This window comes from Castor canadensis, chromosome 13 (assembly GCF_047511655.1).
Source record: "Castor canadensis chromosome 13, mCasCan1.hap1v2, whole genome shotgun sequence".
NCBI lineage: Eukaryota > Metazoa > Chordata > Mammalia > Rodentia > Castoridae > Castor > Castor canadensis.
Window position 1 is genome coordinate 29050227 of NC_133398.1, and position 19442 is coordinate 29069668.

At 37.0% G+C, this 19442-nt stretch overlaps 1 protein-coding gene across 1 annotated transcript; it reads left to right on the plus strand.

Moving 5' to 3' along the window:
* Positions 1–1773: 1773 nt before the first annotated feature.
* On the plus strand, positions 1774–2730 carry LOC141415456 (olfactory receptor 13C4). Its single transcript, XM_074052158.1, has one exon. It carries the CDS (start codon positions 1777–1779, stop codon positions 2728–2730), a length of 954 nt encoding a protein of 317 aa, XP_073908259.1. The 5' UTR covers positions 1774–1776.
* Positions 2731–19442: the final 16712 nt, after the last annotated feature.

A 19442-nucleotide genomic window follows, 5' to 3' on the forward strand; every position in this document is an offset into this window, starting at 1 on the left:
TCACACAATAAACCTAGTATTTTTGTAGAAATTGACTTGTTGAATGGAAAACTAGTGGCATTTATGAAAAGACTATTGTATATGTGTGTTCCCAGGAGAAATTACTTATGACCTCAACTAAACATTTTAATTCTTTGTAGCACATATCTGCTAAAAAATAACCTGATAAAATTAAATTATATTATGCAAACATTGAAGAGCAGCTAAAGTCAAGGGTTTAAACCCTCACCTTGGCTTTATGTTTCTAGGAATGTATCTCTCCCAATAAAAAGAAATGACCGTTGGACCTTCATATACACCTGCTTCACTTACCTTTCACATGTGCTTGCCGCCAGTCCTCCAAAGACCACTAGGCAGTATGCATCTGTTACTCCTAAATGCTGCTGGTCCTGTTCTTCTTTCTGGAATATTCCACTTCCCCTTTTCTCTTCCAAAGCCATTTATTTTTTCTCTTTCCCAATCTGGCTTCTCACTAACCTCTTGCTGGGAATGTTTAAACATTCACTCTGGACACATAATGTAATTGTATTCTATATCATACTTTTCCATAAATAGTTTTCCTGTTTCTGTCTCTGACTTGTGACCTTTTGATGGCAGAAATGATGGGCTATCCTTTTCCTGTCTTTACTTGGATTAAAATACGCCCATGTTCAAGTTCGGCTATCAGTAAAATTGGACATACATTATAGTGGTAATAAACATAAGTAAAAATTTACACACATAAAAATTTGAAAGACTAGAATGATTGATTCTTTATTATTTCACCATGACAAAAATTCAAATTGTGTGATGGGGAAAAGTGTGTAATAGTTTTTGGGGTTGTAATCTTCTGAGCTATGGGCTTTATTGCCAAAGAACTAAGCTTCAACTTCCACTTTTTACCTATAGACTGGATATCTTTGGCTACATTCTGTCTTTCACATTTGAAAAAACCCAGGGATAATGAAAATATTTATTTGCTTTTTGTAAAATGTAATGTGCTTCATACATACACACAAATAAGCACTATTGCTGGTTTCTCAAGATCACTTAAAGCAAAACTCATAAACTCATAAAACCTCAAAACTATGAGGTCACAGAATAAGATAAATGAAGAGAATCTACATATTGTTCTCCAAAGATTATCCATGATATACATGTAGAACTGGTCTATGCAATGGTCATGACATGGAAAAATGAAATAGTTAAGAGTAGTTGTTACTATGATTCAATAATTAACTTTACCTTTGAACAGATGTTTTATTACAATCTAAATGTGTTCATTTGCTAAGGTCAATGGCTGCCCTATGAAAATACACATTTAACTGACTGCAATGAGATTCAGAGTTTTAGGTCAATAAACAAATGTGCATAAAAATCAAAGCTGCTTTAAAGTTCTGAACATTTCTGTTAAACATTTGGATAAAAATTCCAGTGTTTGCTGAGTTGTCTTTTGCTTTTCTAGTGTTCTCTTACTGGGCTTGACTAAATGAAGAAATAGATTTGCTGTCTGCAATATTCAACGGGTTTCAGAAAACTTAGAGTGTCCTTAACAATAAGGCAGTTTGCTTCTGATTTTAAGTAAATCTTCACAAATGAGAGATAGGGCAGAGAAACTGACAGTACCCTGATATGTATATTAGGCACAAACTGTGTTGAAAGTAACCAAATGACAAAACTTAAAAACACTCTCTTTTTCACCCTAGGCTTCCCTAGGGTGAAAGCATTTGTTATACTTGCTACTTGGCCATGAAAATATTTTATATTGCATTCTTCTAGCAACATGAAATCTGGGGCATGAATAGGAAAAACCAGACATTTGTGAAAGAATTTATTCTTCTGGGACTCTCTGGTTACCCAAACCTTGAGATCATTTTCTTTGCCCTAATTCTGGTCATGTACCTAGTGATTCTAATGGGCAATGGTGTTCTGATCATAGCAAGCATCTTTGATTCCCGTCTTCATACACCCATGTACTTCTTCCTGGGAAACTTCTCTTTCCTGGATATCTGCTATACATCTTCTTCTGTCCCCTCAACACTGGCAAGCTTAATCTCCAAGAAAAGAAACATTTCCTTTTCTGGATGTGCAGTGCAGATGTTTTTTGGATTTGCAATGGGATCAACAGAATGTTTCCTCCTTGGCATGATGGCATTTGACCGCTATGTGGCCATCTGTAACCCTCTGAGATACCCCATCATCATGAGCAAGGGGGTGTATGTACTGATGGCTTCTGTGTCATGGATGTCTGGTGGAATCAATTCAATTGTGCAAACATCTCTTGCCATGCGACTGCCTTTCTGTGGGAATAACATTATCAATCATTTCTTATGTGAGATCTTAGCTGTTCTCAAGCTAGCTTGTGCTGATATATCACTCAACATTGCTACCTTAGCAGTGTCAAATATTGCTTTCTTGGTTCTTCCAGTGTTGGTTATTTTTTTCTCCTATATGTTCATCCTCTTCACCATCTTGAGAATGAACTCAGCCACAGGGAGACGCAAGGCTTTTTCCACTTGCTCAGCTCATCTAACTGTGGTGATTATATTTTATGGTACCATCTTCTTTATGTATGCAAAACCCAAGTCCCAAAACTTCCTTGGGAAAGCCAGTTTGCAAGCTACAGAGGGACTTTTTTCTGTGTTTTATGGGGTAGTAACTCCCATGCTAAATCCTATTATCTATAGCTTAAGAAATAAAGATGTAAAGGCTGCTATGAAATACTTGTTTTGTTGGAAAGTTGTTAACTAATAACACCAAAGGGATACATAGGTTTTTCATGTGTAATTAGTTTGATTTAGTCATCCCACAATGTGTACATATATTAAAACATCATGCTGTACACCATAAATATATACATCACATCTTCAATTTGACTTTTAAAATAATTTTTAAAAGTAGAATAGAAGCTGGTTGTGGTAGTATGTGCCTATAATCCCATCTACTTGGGACACGGAGGCAAAAGGATCATGAATTCAAGGTAGAGATAGCAGGACTCTGTCTAAAAAATCAAATAAAAACAAAGAGCTTGGTGGCTAGCTCAAGTGGTAGAGTGCTTGCTTTGCATGTACAATGTCCTGAGTTCAATCCCCAGTATTGAATGAAAGGAGGGAAGGGAGGAAGGAAAGAAGGAAGGAAGGAAGGAAGGAAGGAAGGAAGGAAGGAAGGAAGGAAGAAAAAAGATAAGAAAAGAGGAGAAAAGAAGAGTACTCCAGATGTAGTGGAGTATACTGGTAATTCCAGCATTTGGGAATCTGAGGAAGGTGATCCCAAGCCTGTAGTCAACCTGAACTACATAGTAAGACCCTGTCTTAAAACAAACAAACAAAACATGTAAAATAGAAATGTCATCATCAGGCAATCATAGGGGATCTTGTTTGGGAAAAGCAAAATTATGGAGCAATATTTTCATTCTTTGCCTTTACTAGCCTTGCTCAACTAGAATCAATGAGAATAGCAGTTTGCTGTAAAATAAGTTAATAAAAGGTTTTGATCCATTTTTTCAAAGACAATAAATTACTTCAGAATCTTATCCATTGTAATACCTAAAATGAGTGTTTCTGGTATATTTGTGGAAAACGTCACATATAAAGATTGAAAAATGTACAACAGGAGCATAAATTCTACTCTGTCTTAAACGACTTAAATAGTATTGGGTCAAGTATCCTTTTTAAACTCTCCTTTCCTTATTTTCAGAAATGAAGTAAGTAACTGCTGCCCCAATGTTATTGTAAAGTGTCAGTAATTGCACAAAATACTCAGTATAGTGCGAGGTTCATAATAGCTCCCTTATAGAAAATATTGAGTATGACTTTTCCTATTGATCTAGAATTAGGAGTTGAAGTACAGATTCTGAATTGGAGATAAAGGACACTGTCTTGTACCTCTTATTTTAGTCAGCTGCTAGTTATTAGGATTTGGCATCTCTCCTTGTCCTTTCTCCAACATATCTATATAAAGAAAGCCTCAACTAAGGTTTCTGTGGAAAACTGGGATCACTATTCTAATTCAAGTCAAATAAGAAGATGCTGTGGAAGAGACTCTTGGGGTTTGGGTGCCTGCAAGTAAAGAAAAATGGACATCTGACTTGATGAATGGAGGTTTGCTGAGCTTCTCCCTCTAAGGTCTGGACTAACAAAGGATCCAGTCTAGAAGCAAGCTGGGTGAGTATCTTGGGACTGAAAATAACCAGACATTTTTGGGTTTACTTGAATCATTTAGTTCTCTTCCTGAAATCAATCTAAGACATCATAATAACCACAATACAGGTGTCAACATGGAGGAATAATAATATCATCACCTATTTCAGTGGTCAACAAATAACAACACTGGGTAAATCTGACCCAGCACTTGCTTTTGTGTAGCCCTTTAAGCTGAGAATGTTGTTTGCACTTTAAATGGTTGAAGAAATTAAGAGTGATAGCACTTCATGGCACATTATCAAGCTTGAGTGCTCCTAATGTATTAAAGCTTTTCATACTTACCTTTCATGTAAGTAATTATAGACTTTCAGAAAGTTGCAAAGATAGCATATATTACAAAGTATTGTACAACTCTCCTCCAGCTTCTCCCAATTGTGACATTTTTATGTTATGAAAGTAAAACATCAAAACCACAAAACTGACATTAGTTCACACTATCAGCTAGACAAGAGCACCTTTTCAGTTTCATCATTTGAAAATATACTCATGTACATGTACACATGCAGTGTGCACAGTTCTGTGCAATTTTATTCCACATATACATTCATGAAACCACCACCATGGTCAAAACATGTGACTCTTCCATTACTATCAAGGAACTTACCTCTTTCCTCCCTGAGATGATTAATTTTGTCATCTCTTTTAGGCTATATATACTCAGTTCTTTGTTCAAACACCAGTCTAGATGATGCTGTAAAGGTAGTATTTAGATATGATTGAAATATAAATAGGTAAACTTTAAGTAAAGCCAATTATCTTCCATGATGTGGGTGGGCCTCATCCAGTCATTTGACAGCATTAGGTGAAAAGACTGAGGTCCTCAGAAAAGGAAAGCATTCTGCTTTTAGACTGTCTTCAGACTCAAGGTGGCAAAATTTGGAATGTTGCTGGAATTTGTAGCCTGCTAGCCTGCTGTGTGGATATCAGACTTGTCCATTTTGACAATTTCATGAGCCAGTTCCTTAAAATAAATCTCTCTTATTCTGTCTCTCTCATGTGTGTGATATATATATATATAATATATATATATAATGCCCCATTATCTGTTAAACACAAATTTTCTTTTATAAGTTTCATTTTTATTTTTTTTCTTTATTCATTTATTCATATGTATATACATTGTTTGGGCCATTTCTCCTCCTTGTTCCTGCCTCCACCCCACCTCACTTTAAGGCAGAACCTGTTCTGCCCTTATCTCTAATTTTGTTGAAGAGAAGACATAAGCAATAATAAGAAAGACAAAGCGTTTTTGCTAGTTGAGATAAGGATAGCTAAACAGAGAGATTCTTAGCATTGCTTTCATGAAGTTTTGACTAAACATAGCACACTCATTTATTTACATATTGGCTATGGATGCTTTTATGCTACAACAGTAGACTTGATTAGTTGTCAGAACCATGAGGAATACAAAGCCCAAAATACTTACTACCCCTCTCTTTAGAGGAAAAATTTGCTGACTACTGACATAGTTGATAAACCTATTTGGATTCCATTAATGTCTGCAGCAGACTTCTGTTACCAAATTAATATTTTTCCTGGTTGAGAACACAACCCAAACTATAGTGCCACCTGGAGTGGTCACATCTCTTCAACTTTAGTTTGCAGTGGTTCTTAGCTTATCTGTGTTTTTCATGACCAAACATATTTAGAGGTCTGTTATTTTGTAATGTTTCCTTCAAATGGGATCCCTCAATTTGTACAGTTGACAGTAATGATACAAAAATATATTTGTCCTCAGTATGGTATTATAAAACACATTATATTGATTTGACTCATTACTGGAAGCATCAGCATTGATCAGTGGCTGTGGTGATAACTGTCATATTTCATCTGTGAAAACTTTTCTCTGTTTATTTTTAAATTATTCAAAAATTAAGTTGATAAGTATCTAATAGGTAAATACATTGGTTACCTGAATATCTTATTCGTCAACAAATTTATACCCTTGGGTTAAGCATCAATTGGATATTTTCTCCTGAACCAACTCTTAAATGTCAAAATTGTTGCCTGATAATTTTCTAGTTCCATCATTTTGCTATTCAGTTCTAAAGAATAGTTTACAAATGAATGGCTCATTTATTTATGTGTTATTTATCTAAATCTACTTAGAATCACAATTTCTTATTCAATTGTTTATATTTCATTATGGCATTTTGACATTCGAATTATTTTGAATTGTTGCCAGTGCCATCTACTCAATATGGCTCCCATGTCCTTTTGAAATGTACCCATGATTCTTTGAGCACTTCATTCCTTTTTTCAAAAATAAGATGTTTAAAGCTGATCATGGGAGGAATTCCAAGATGGTGGCTAGAGGGAGGAAGCAGAAAGCATGCCTCCTATAGTGAAATCTTGGAGAGACGCTGGAGACACACCTTGCAGGCAAAACCACTGAGAAAAGGCAAAACTTTGACCCCTCCACACCCCCCAGCCTGCGCAGAGCATCTCCACTTCATGTTAAATGGAGAAACCAGGAGGGCCCCCAGGGTGCAAGTCGCCCATGCCCAGATGGCTTGGGAAGACGTGGACAAGGGGAGCTATGTGCTATGCAGTACATCCACAGACAACCCCGGGCCAGATCAGCATAGCCCCCTGGACAGACTGACCTCCACCTGGAGAAAAAAGAGAAACTGAGTAATAAGCAATAAGAACAATAAAGACACTTTGCAAAGAGGGTGGGGTGCACTGAGCACCAAAGAGAGGGGGAGTGGAATCCTTCCCCAAACTGTAAATAAACAAGCTGGGCCTGGCCAGAGAGGCTCCGGTGGGAGCGGGGGCATGTGCCCAGCAACCAGGAGCAGGAAAGCTTGTGAGAGTGGCAGAGGGAGGAAAACCCCACAGGAGAGGGGGGAAGACCCACCTCCCACGTGAGCTGTAAACAAACATGCCGGCCCGCAGGAGCAGCAGCACACACCCAGCAATCAGGAGCGGGAAAGCTTGTAAAAATGGTGTTGGGAGGAAAACTCCACAGGAGAGGGGGGAAGACCCACTTCCCACATGAGCTGTAAACAAACATGCAGGCCAGAGAAAGTGGGTGCAGTGTCATCTCCCCCAGTGTGCTTGAAAAGGGGAAAGCTTGTAGCAGTGGCTCATCCACAGGAGAATTCTGAGTAAACAAAGCCTGCGGGGCCAGGTGAGTATTAAGCTCACTCCAGAGATCTGCATAAAAAACGCCTCCAGCAACAGCAGGCTGACAGCAGCAGGCAGGCAAGTCTCAGCCGCAGAAAGCCATTCACAGACATGTCTCAAGACTCTATTTTTTCTCTCTCCCTACCTTTGATGAGAAAACAACTGAACTGCACCTGCATAATGAAAAACTTACTGAAACTATTGCATTTGAACTTGGGACACTTTGTGGTTTGGTATTTTTTTTGTGTGTGTGCAGTTTTGTTCTACTTTATGTGTCCCCTTTGATGAGACAACTACAGAACAACATCTGAGGCACCATCTCCAGGATTGGAGACTGAGATGGACACCCAAATTATTAAGACTGAAACTTCATTGCATTTGAACTTGGAGGTTTTTTGTTTTTTTTTTTTTATTTTCTATTTTCCATTTTATTTTAAGTCATATTTATATTTACATATTTCTTTCATTTACTTATTTTTTATTTTTAATCATATTGTTATTGTTTTATTTTTGATTTTCAATCCTCTCTCTGTCTCTCTAATGTCTGTTCAGCTTACTGTCAATTAGTACACTAACACTCCCTGTTCATACATTTGAAACTTTCTTGTCTGAAACCTTGTTCTGCTTTCTCCCTTCTTGTCTGTGTATTTGTTTACCCCTTTTCTTTAACTTCTTGCTTTCCATCTCAGCTCACCCTTGAATTCTAAATATTACCATTGTTATTATTACAAGCTAGAAAATACTTAATTGCACACAATACAAACAGTAACAACACCAAGGGCAATGATGGGAAGACAGAAAAAGCAGGGAAACCAGTTTCCCCACAGCAAAAAATTAGTACAGGAACCAGAGGGGAATGAAGAAAACAGGTACTCAGATCCAGACTCCAACAAAATGAAGATAAACTATGTGAAAGGACCCAATGAAGCCCACAAGAATAATTTAAAAGAAGACATACTACAGATACTCAATGAGAATTTTATAGAGATGATACTGGATAGGGTCAACCAAAATGTACAGGAGACACTCAAGAAATTCCAAGACAACAAAAATAGAGAATTTGAAAAAGCAAAAGAAGAAATAAAGGAAACCATAGAAGTACTGTATAAACACCAAAGTGAAACAGAAAACAAGATGAATAAACAGATAAATGAACTCAGGACAAAAATAGACAATATTAAAGAGGAAACCACCCAGGATATGGAAAACTTCAGAAAAAAGAATGAAACAGAATTGCAAAACAAAACGGAAGGCCAATCCAGCAGAATAGAACAAACAGAAGACAGAATCTCAGAAGTTAAAGATTAAATGGTAATTAAAGGAAAAACCGAAGAACTATTAACTAAACAACTCAAGACCTGTGAAAAGAAAATGCAAGAATCCATCAAAAGACCAAACTTGGAATCATGGGCATTGAAGAAGGAGAAGAGGTGCAAGCAAAGGGAATGCATAATATATTCAACAAAATAATAACAGAAAATTTCCCAAATTAGAGAAAGATATTCCCATACAGATGCAAGAGGCCTCCAGGACACCAAACAGACCAGATCAAAATAGAACCACCCCAGAAATATCATCATTAAAACAACAAGTTCAGAAACTAAGGAAAGAATATTGAAGGCTGTAAGAGAGAAAAAACAAGTAACATACAAAGGTAAACCCATCAAAATCACAGCAGACTTCTCATCAGAAACATTAAAAGCAAGAAGAGAATGTGGTGAGATCTTCCAGGAACTGAATGAAAATAACTTCAACCCCAGGATACTCTACCCAGCAAAACTATCATTCAAAATAGATGGAGCAATAAAAGTCTTCCATGATAAGCAGAAACTAAAACAATATGTGACCACAAAGCCACCACTAAAAAGGCTTCTTCAAGGGATTCTGCACACAGAAAGTGAAACCCAACTTAACCATGAAAAGACAGGAAGCACCAAACCACAGGAAAAGAAAAAGCAAGACAGTAGAGAGTAACCTCAACTTAGGTACACACAATCAAATCTTCAAACAACTAAGACAACTAAATGACAGGAATCACCACATACCTATCAGTACTAATAACGGACTTAATTCACCCATCAAAAGGCACCACTTGACAAAATGGATTAAAAAGGAAGATCCAACAATTTGTTGCTTACAGGAGACCTATCTCACTGACAGAAATAAGCATAGGCTTAGGATGAAAGGCTGGAAGAAGATTTACCAAGACAATGGCCACCAAAACCAGGCAGGAGTAGCAATACTTATCTCTGACAAAGTAGACTTCAAACCTACTTTGATCAAATGAGATAAAGAAGGACATTCCATACTAATAAAAGGGGAAATAGACCAAAAGGAAATAATAATCATCAACCTGTATGCACCCAATGTCAACACACCCAATTTCATCAAACATACCCTGAAAGACTTAAAAGCATATATAACCATCAACACAGTGGTTGTGGGAAACTTTAACACCCCATTATCATCAATAGATAGGTTATCCAAACAAAAAAATCAATAAAGAAATCCAAGATCTAAAATATATAATAGATCAAATGGACCTACTCGATGTCTACAGAACATTTCATCCAACCTCTACACAGTATACATTTTTCTCAGCAGCCCATGGAACCTTCTCCAAAATAGATCATAGCCTAGGGCACAAAGCACGTCTCAGCAAATACAAGAAAATAGAAATTATACCGTGCATACTATCTGATCACAATGCAGTAAAAGTAGAACTCAACAACAAAAGTAAAGATAAAAACCATGCAAACAGCTGGAAACTAAATAATTCATTACTTAATGAAGAATGGATCATCGATGAAATAAAAGAGGAAATTAAAAAGTTCCTGGAAGTCAATGAAAATGATAACACAATCTACCGGAACCTATGGGACACAATTAAGGGAGTCCTGAGAGGAAAGTTTATAGCCATGAGTGCATATATTAAAAAGACTGAAAGATCCCAAATCAATGACCTAATGATACATCTCAAATTCCTAGAAAAACAAGAACAAGCAAATCCCAAAACAAATAGAAGGAGAGAAATAATAAAAATAAGAGCTGAAATCAATGAAATAGAAACCAAAAAAACCATACAAAGAATTAATGAAACAAAAAGTTGGTTCTTTGAAAAAATAAACAAGATCGATAGACCCCTGGCAAACCTGACTAAAATGAGGAGAGAAAAAACCCAAATTAGTAGAATCAGGAATGCAAAAAGGGAGATAACAACAAACACCATGGTAGTCCAGGATTACATCAGAGACTACTTTGAGAACCTATATTCAAATAAATTTGAAAATCTTAAAGAAATGGACAGATTTCGAGATACATATGATCATCCAAAACTGAACCAAGAGGATATTAATCACCGGAATAGATCTATAACACAAAATGAAATTGAAGCAGCAATCAAGAGTCTCACCCCAAAAAATGTCCAGGACCTGATGAATTGTCTGCTGAATTCTATCAGACCTTTAAAGAAGAACTGATACCAACCCTCCTTAAACTGTTCCATGAAATAGAAAGGGAAGGAAAACTGCCAAACACATTTTATGAAGCCAGTATTACACTTATCCCAAAACCAGGCAAAGACACCTCCAAAAAGGAGAACTATAGGCCAATCTCCTTTTTTTTTCTTTTATGATTCATATGTGCATAGAAGGCTTGGGTCATTTCTCCCTCCTGCCCCCACTCCCTCCCTTACCACCCACTCTGCCCCTTCCCTCTATCCCCCACCCCCTCAATACCCAGCAGAAACTATTTTGCACCTATTTCTAATTTTGTTGAAGAGAGACAATAAGCAATAATAGGAAGGAACAAGGGTTTTTGTTGGTTGAGATAAGGATAGCTATACAGGGCATTGACTCACATTGATTTCCTGTGTGTGTGTGTGTTACCTTCTAGGTTAATTTTTTTTGATTTTACCTTTTCTCTAGTTCCTGGTCCCCTTTTCCTATTGGCCTCAGTTGCTTTTAAGGTGTCTGCTTTAGTTTCTCTGTGTTAAGGGCAACAAATGCTAGCTAATTTTTTAGGTGTCTTACCTATCCTCACCTCTCCCTTGTGTGCTACAGCTTTTATCATGTGCTCAAAGTCCAATTCCCTTGTTGTGTTTGCCTTGATCTAATGTCCACCTATGAGGGAGAACATACGATTTTTTGTCTTTTGGGCCAGGCTAACCTCACTCAGAATGATGTTCTCCAATTCCATCCATTACCAGTGAATGATAACATTTTGTTCTTCTTCATGGCTGCATAAAATTGCATTGTGTATAGATACCACATTTTCTTGATCCATTCATCAGTGGTGGGGCATCTCGGCTGTTTCCATAACTTGGCTATTGTGAATAGTGCCACAATAAACATGGGTGTGCAGGTGCCTCTGGAGTAACCTGTGTCACAGTCTTTTGGGTATATCCCCAAGCGTGGTATTGCTGGATCAAATGGTAGATCAATGTCTGGCTTTTTAAGTAGCCTCCAAATTTTTTCCCAGAGTGGTTGTACTAGTTTACATTCCCACCAACAGTGTAAGAGGGTTCCTTTTTCCCCACATCCTCGCCAACACCTGTTGTTGGTGGTGTTGCTAATGATGGCTATTCTAACAGGGGTGAGGTGGAATCTTAGTGTGGTTTTAATTTGCATTTCCTTTATTGCTAGAGATGGTGAGCATTTTTTCATGTGTTTTTTGGCCATTTGAATTTCTTTTTTGAGAAAGTTCTGTTTAGTTCACTTGCCCATTTCTTTATTGGTTCATTAGTTTTGGGAGAATTTAGTTTTTTACGTTCCCTATATATTCTGGTTATTAGTCCTTTGTTTGATGTATAGTTGGCAAATATTTTCTCCCACTCTGTGGGTGTTCTGTTCAATTTAGAGACCACTTCTTTTGATGAACAGAAGCTTTTTAGTTTTATGAGGTCCCATTTATCTATGCTATCTCTTAGTTGCTGTGCTGCTGGGGTTTCATTGAGAAAATTCTTACCTAAACCTACTAACTCCAGAGTATTTCCTACTCTTTCCTGTATCAACTTTAGAGTTTGTGGTCTGATATTAAGATCCTTGATCCATTTTGAGTTAATCTTGGTATAGGGTGATATACATGGATCTAGTTTCAGTTTTTTTCAGACTGCTAACCAGTTTTCCCAGCAGGTTTTGTTGAAGAGGCTGCTATTTCTCCATCGTGTATTTTTAGCTCCTTTGTCAAAGACAAGTTGGTTATAGTTGTGTGGCTTCATATCTGGGTCCTCTATTCTGTTCCACTGGTCTTCATGTCTGTTTTTGTGCCAGTACCATGCTGTTTTTATTGTTATTGCTTTGTAATATAGTTTGAAGTCAGGTATTGTGATACCTCCTGCATTGTTCTTTTGACTGAGTATTGCCTTGGCTATTCGTGGCCTCTTGTGTTTCCATATAAATTTAACAGTAGATTTTTTCATACTTTCTAATGAATGTCATTGGAATTTTGATGGGAATTGCATTAAACATGTAGATTACTTTTGGGAGTATAGACATTTTTACTATGTTGATTCTACCAATCCATGAGCATGGCAGATCTCTCCACTTTCTATAGTCTTCCTCAATCTCTTCTTCAGAAGTGTATAGTTTTCCTTGTAGAGGTCTTTCACATCTTTTGTTAGGTTTACACCTAGATATTTGATTATTTTTGAGTCTATTGTACATGGAATTGTTTTCATACATTCTTTTTCAGTTTTCTCATTGTTAGTGTATAGAAATGCTAATGATTTTTCTATGTTGATTTTATATCCTGCTACCTTGCTATAGCTATTGATGATGTCTAGAAGCTTCTGAGTAGAGTTTTTTGGGTCTTTAATGTATAGGATCATGTTATCTGCAAATAGAGATATTTTGACAGTTTCTTTCCCTTTTGTATTCCTTTTATTTCTTCTTCTTGCCTAATTGCTCTGACTAGGAATTCCAGTACTATGTTGAATAGGAGTGGAGATAGTGGGCATCCTTGTCTGGCTCCTGATTTTATACACACACACACATACACACACACACATGCACACACACACACACACACACACAAAAACCCACCAAGTGTCCCAAGTTCAAATCCAATACAGTTTTAGTAAGTTTTTCAGCTTGCAGGTGTAATTAAGTTGTTCTCTCATCAAAGGTAGGGAGAAAAAGAAAAAAAAAAGAGTCTGGAGACAGTTCTGAGAATGGCATCTGCAGCTGTGGCTTGCCTGCCCACTGCTGTCAGTCTGCTGTTGCTGGAGGCATTGTTTATGCAGATCTCTGGGGTGAGCTTAGCACTTACCTTGCCCCACAGGCTTTGTTTGTTCAGAGTTCTCCTGTGCGGGAGCCTCTGCTACAGACTTTCCCCTTTCCAAGCACTGGGAAAGGTGATACTGTACCCGTGTTGTCAGGCCTGCGTGTTTATTTACAGTTCATGTGGGAGGTGGGTCTTCCACTCCTCTCCTGTGGAGTTTTCCTCTCTCCGCTACTCACCAGCTTTCCCGCTCCTGATTGCTGGGTGTGTGCCCTGCCCCCGCTCCACCAGAGCCTCTCCGGCCCACCCGGCTTGTTTATTTACAGTCCTGGGAAGGATTCCCTTTCCCCAATCTTCAGCGCTCAGTGCACCCCACCCTCTTTCCTGCGTGTCTTTATTGTTCTTATTGCTTATTACTCAGTTAGGTCAGTCTGTCCAGAGGGCTATGCTGCTCTGGTCCAGGCTTGTCTGTGAGAGTACTGTGGTACTGCAAAGCTCACCTGGTCCGTGTCTTTCCAAGTCATCTGGGCACGGGAAACTGGCTGCCCGGGGGCCCTCCTGGTTTCTCTGTTTAAATTGATGTGGAGATTCTCTGCGCTGGCTGGCAGTGTGGAGGGGTCAAAGTTATGCCTCTTCTGGGTGATTATGCCTGCAAAGTGTGTCTCCGGTGTCTCTCCAAGATTTCACTATAGGAGGCTCGCTTTCTGCTTCCTCCCTCTAGCCGCCATCTTGGAATCCCCCCTAGGCCAATCTCCTTAATGAACATTGATGCAAAAATCCTCAACAAAATAATGGCAAACAGAATTCAACAACACATCAAAAAGATTATTCACCACGACCAAGTAGGCTTCATTCCAGGGATGCAGGGGTGGTTCAACATACGAAAATCAATAAATGTAATAAACCACATTAACAGAAGCAAAGACAAAAACCACTTGATCATCTCAATAGATGCAGAAAAAGCCTTGATAAGATCCAACATCATTTCAGGATAAAAGCTCTAAGAAAACTAGGAATAGAAGGAAAGTACCTCAACATTATAAAAGCTATATATGACAAACCTACAGCCAGCATTATACTTAACAGAGAAAAACTGAAACCATTCCCTCTAAAATCAGGAACCAGACAAGGATGCCCACTATCTCCACTTCTATTCAACATAGTACTGGAATTCCTAGCCAGAGCAATTAGGCAAGAAGAAGGAATAAAAGGAATACAAATAGGTAAAGAAACTGTCAAAATATCTCTATTTGCAGATGACATGATCCTATACCTTAAAGACCCAAAAAACTCTACTCAGAAGCTTCTAGACATCATCAATAGCTATAGCAAGGAAGCAGGATATAAAATCAAAATAGAAAAATCATTACATTTCTATACACTAATAATGAACAAACTGAAAAAGACTATATGAAAACAATTCCATTTACAATAGCCTCAAAAATAATCAAATATCTAGGTGTAAACTTAAGAAAGGATGTGAATGACTCTACCAGTAAAACTATAAACTTCTGAAAAAAGAAACCGAGGAAGACTAGAGAAAGTGGAGAGATCTCCCATGCTCATGGATTGGTAGAATCAACATAGTAAAAATGTCGATACTCCCAAAAGTAATCTACATGTTTAATGCAATTCCCATCAACATTCCAATGACATTCATTAAAGAGATTGAAAAATCTACTGTTAAATTTATATGGAAACACAAGAGGCCACGAATAGCCAAGGCAATACTCAGTCAAAAGAACAATGCAGGAGGTATCACGATACCTGACTTCAAACTATATTACAAAGCAATAACAATAAAAACAGCATGGTACTGGCACAAAAACAGACATGAAGACCAGTGGAACAGAATAGAGGACCCAAATATGAAGCCACACAACTATAACCAACTTGTCTTTGATAAAGAAGCTAAAAATATACAATGGAGAAATAGCAGCCTCTTCAACAAAACCTGCTGGGAAAACTGGTTAGCAGTCTGAAAAAAACTGAAACTAGATCCATGTATATCACCCTATACCAAGATTAACTCAAAATGGATCAAGGATCTTAATATCAGACCACAAACTCTAAAGTTGATACAGGAAAGAGTAGGAAATACTCTGGAATTAGTAGGTATAGGTAAGAACTTTCTCAACGAAACCCCAGCAGCACAGCAACTAAGAGATAGCATAGATAAATGGGACCTCATAAAACTAAAAAGCTTCTGTTCATCAAAAGAAATGGTCTCTAAACTGATTGCTGATCATTTACTTTCTGTTTTTGGAAATTGTCATTTCTATAAACTCCCTCGTTTTTTAAAAGAAAGGTATTTTTTTAATTGTTTTATTATTCATATGTGCATACAAGGCTTGGGTCATTTCTCCCCCCTGTCCCCACCCCCTCCCTTACTACCCACTCCACCCCCTTCCTCTCCCCCCACCCACTCAATACCCAGCAGAAAGTATTTTGTCCTTATTTCTAATTTTGTTGAAGAGAGAGTATAAGCAATAATAGGAAGCAACAAGGGTTTTTGCTAGCTGAGATAAGGATAGCCAAACAGGGAGTTGACTCGCATTAATTTCCTGTGCGTGTGTGTTACCTTCTAAAAGAAGAGTATGTTAAAGGACTGTTGGTGTGGCTCAAGTTGTAGAGTACCTGTCTAGCAAGCATAGAGCCCTGAATTCAACCCCCAGTACTGCCAAAAAGACAATTTATTTTGAAAAGACAGTATGTTTTGAAGCCAACCTGCATTTTTTTCTAGTGTCATTCTTCCTAAGCCTTCTAAATAATTAGAACTATGAGATACATTTATTGTTGTACTTACCCATGTGCCTATTCTAGTATATATTTATTTTTTCTTTTTCAGTAGTATTGAGGTTTGAATTCAGGGCCTCACTCATGCTAAGCAAGTGCTCTAATGTCTTGAGTCACTCCATCAACCCTAATTTATATATCTACAGTTAAATAAACACACTAGTTCTTACTGATGCACTCAAACACTAATGTTTCCAATCTTTCATTCCCTCTTTGAGATCTGTATCTTACAATCATTTTTAGAACAGTGACATATTTGCAGAGCAAAACTGAATGCTGAGAAAATAAAAACACCAGTGAGCATAAGCCAAGAAATTATCAGAAATCAAATAGCCCTGAAACACTGTTATTTCCTCCCAAGATTTAGCAACCTTGTTTTTGCATATGACAAATTTAGTTGGGAACCATTAGAGTTCCAACTGGTTACATCCCTCACAACATGGGCACAATACAACATGCATAAACATGTCATTTTAAACATGTCATATCTTCATGACTCACATTTTAAAGATTAGCTAGGAAGTCAGATTAAGCTTTCAATCTTAGTTTTACTAATCTAGCTTCTAGGATCACTTGGTTGTGATTATTTCCTATTGATAAAAATCAGGTCATGTTAACTTGATTATTTCATTATAAGATATAACTAATAGTATTTAAGTGCCTTTTAAAACTTTTCTTCCTAGGTCTGGTGGCATATCTCAAGTGGTAAAGCACCTGACTACCAAACCTGAGGCCCTGTCTTCAAACCTCAATACCACAAAAAAGTAAAATCAATAATTTTCTTCCTTCTAATTTTTCTCTACACAAATTAGAATTGCATCAGACAAAACATTGAATCTTTGCATTTGAACCGTTCTTTGAATGATCCCAATTGTTGTGCACAAAAACATTTCACATCATTAAATGAACTGTCCTTTTCCCTGGTACTTTGTTAAAAAGCACTGGGGGATAGCACATATTTTTCTAAAATTCTGAACAATTCTAATATGAGATGTTTTCATCTCTTGACATGTAAAATATGCCTTCTACCCTCTAAAACATGAAGTAATGTAGTTCAAGATTTTCCACCTAATGATTGATGTAAGAGTTTCCTGTAATTTTCAGATGGTAAAAGTGACCAGGTGCTATAAAAAAATAGAAATGAACAGATGTCTCTGATGAAATTCTGATTTGATGGATCTAGGTTGAGCTATAACATGACATCTTTAGGAAGCTTTCCTATGGTAGAGTAGTAGAATATTTTGTGGATAGCTTGGGAATTTTTCAAAATAGATTAAAACAAAAAAGCAGCATAGGATAAGTGTGTTATTAAATGCACTAGAAATCACAGGATAAAGGAGAATGAAAGAAGAGGTGAATTCAACTATGATGCATTAAGAACTTTTGTAAATGCCACAATGTGTGCACAGTACAACAATAATAAATAAATAAAAAGTAAATAATTAAATAAATAGAAATCACTGGACTAACAAAATGAAATGCATCCAAAAGTAAGCAAAACCTTATTAGCCGCAAAAAAAACAAAAACAAAAACAAAGTCAGAAATCTTTAGAAAAAAAATTAGACATTTATAAATCTAGAGCCATGGTTGAGTTTCCATTCACTGATTGATTACAAAAGCAAGAAAGTGTGTTTCCTTAAAGCTCACATGAATCTGGTATACAAAGGTGATTCACAGTGAGATGTTTCTTAGGACCTTGGTATCAAGGTTGCTCTCTGAGAAATAAAATGGTAAAATTTACACAGGGCTTTAAAGTTACGCACCCATTGAAGTCAATGGCCCATTTAAATGAAATATGCAAAGACACTAAATATAAACATTGCAACCAAAGTATGAACTGGATGTTACCTTAGAGAAGCAGGATTGAAATGGGGTATAACTCAATAAAGCCATTCTGTAATAAACAGCTTCTTCTCTTAGTAATGAATGTTGTAGTGGTAGAAGATCCTCATCATGAGGCATGAAATAATGAAGTAATCAAAACCCAACTCAGGAGTATACACAGTTCCATTCTTGGGAACACAACATATCTGGACAATGCAAAAATTAACTCCATCCTGGCTTTGGAGTGAAATACCTGAATCCTGAGAACCCTGTCTAGGTTTGTGGTTATCCAACTAGGAAGATGATGAGACCATGTTTATGAGTTTTGCCTTTAGACAGCTTCTTGTACTGCTCCATAGGTAATTCTACATCTTTAAAAAATTTTGGCAGACAAAATCATTATGGAAGATAACACATGGAGATAATAAGGCCAAAAAAGAAACCCTTTTCATTTTTTTATACTGGTGTTCCTTTTTATACACATCAACAAATAATATGAATATGCAAAGGCTCAATGTTTGTGATTACTTGGAATTAGTGATTTTGTAAATGGTCTTGAGTGGGTAATAAGGGTGGGTGGATAATAAGTTTAGCATTCCCATGTCCTCTTCAACCAAATAACAATATCACATTATTGTCACTTGTGTCTGATGGTGAAGTATTTAAGTAAGAGTAAAAATTAGAATAATTGTGCTAATTTTATTCATAATACAAATATCTAGTCTCTATCTTTGGAGAGATTCTGAATTAATAGACCTGAGCATCAGATATCTGAAAAAGAAGAAAATTGTTCTCATGTATTTTGATGGCACTTAGTTTCATATCACCAGCCGAGTTCATACCCATGGAATTCATTCCTCCTACATATTTCCTTCCTTGATCATTCACCCTGACTAAGTTGTTCCTTGCAAGTGTTGCTTTCCTCAGGCTGGGACCTTGTGTGTGATATTTATCTTTGTTTTGAGACAAAGTCTGACTATGGAGTCCAGGGAGACATGCCACATTTGGACATCGACATCATATAGTAAGCCAAATATGAGGTGAGAGTCCAATTTTGATGTTACACCAATATACGGTAAGTGCTAATTACTTTCCTGGAAGCAAAATTAATTCTGTGTAAGTGATTCATCCTAATGCACAAAGTTTTGCCTCTAACAAAAATCAGGATATAGGACATAATGGTGGACTTTTATAGCAAATGAATATTTCCCAGTGTTTTGGTTTGTATTAACTATTATACAGAATTTTCTGATAATGTTGAAGATTATTGGATGAGTGTATTTATTTCAATA

What these genes read in the sequence shown, in the direction of transcription:
- LOC141415456 (XM_074052158.1), top strand. Translation starts at nt 1,777, where the DNA reads ATGAATAGGAAAAACCAGACATTTGTGAAAGAATTTATTCTTCTGGGA.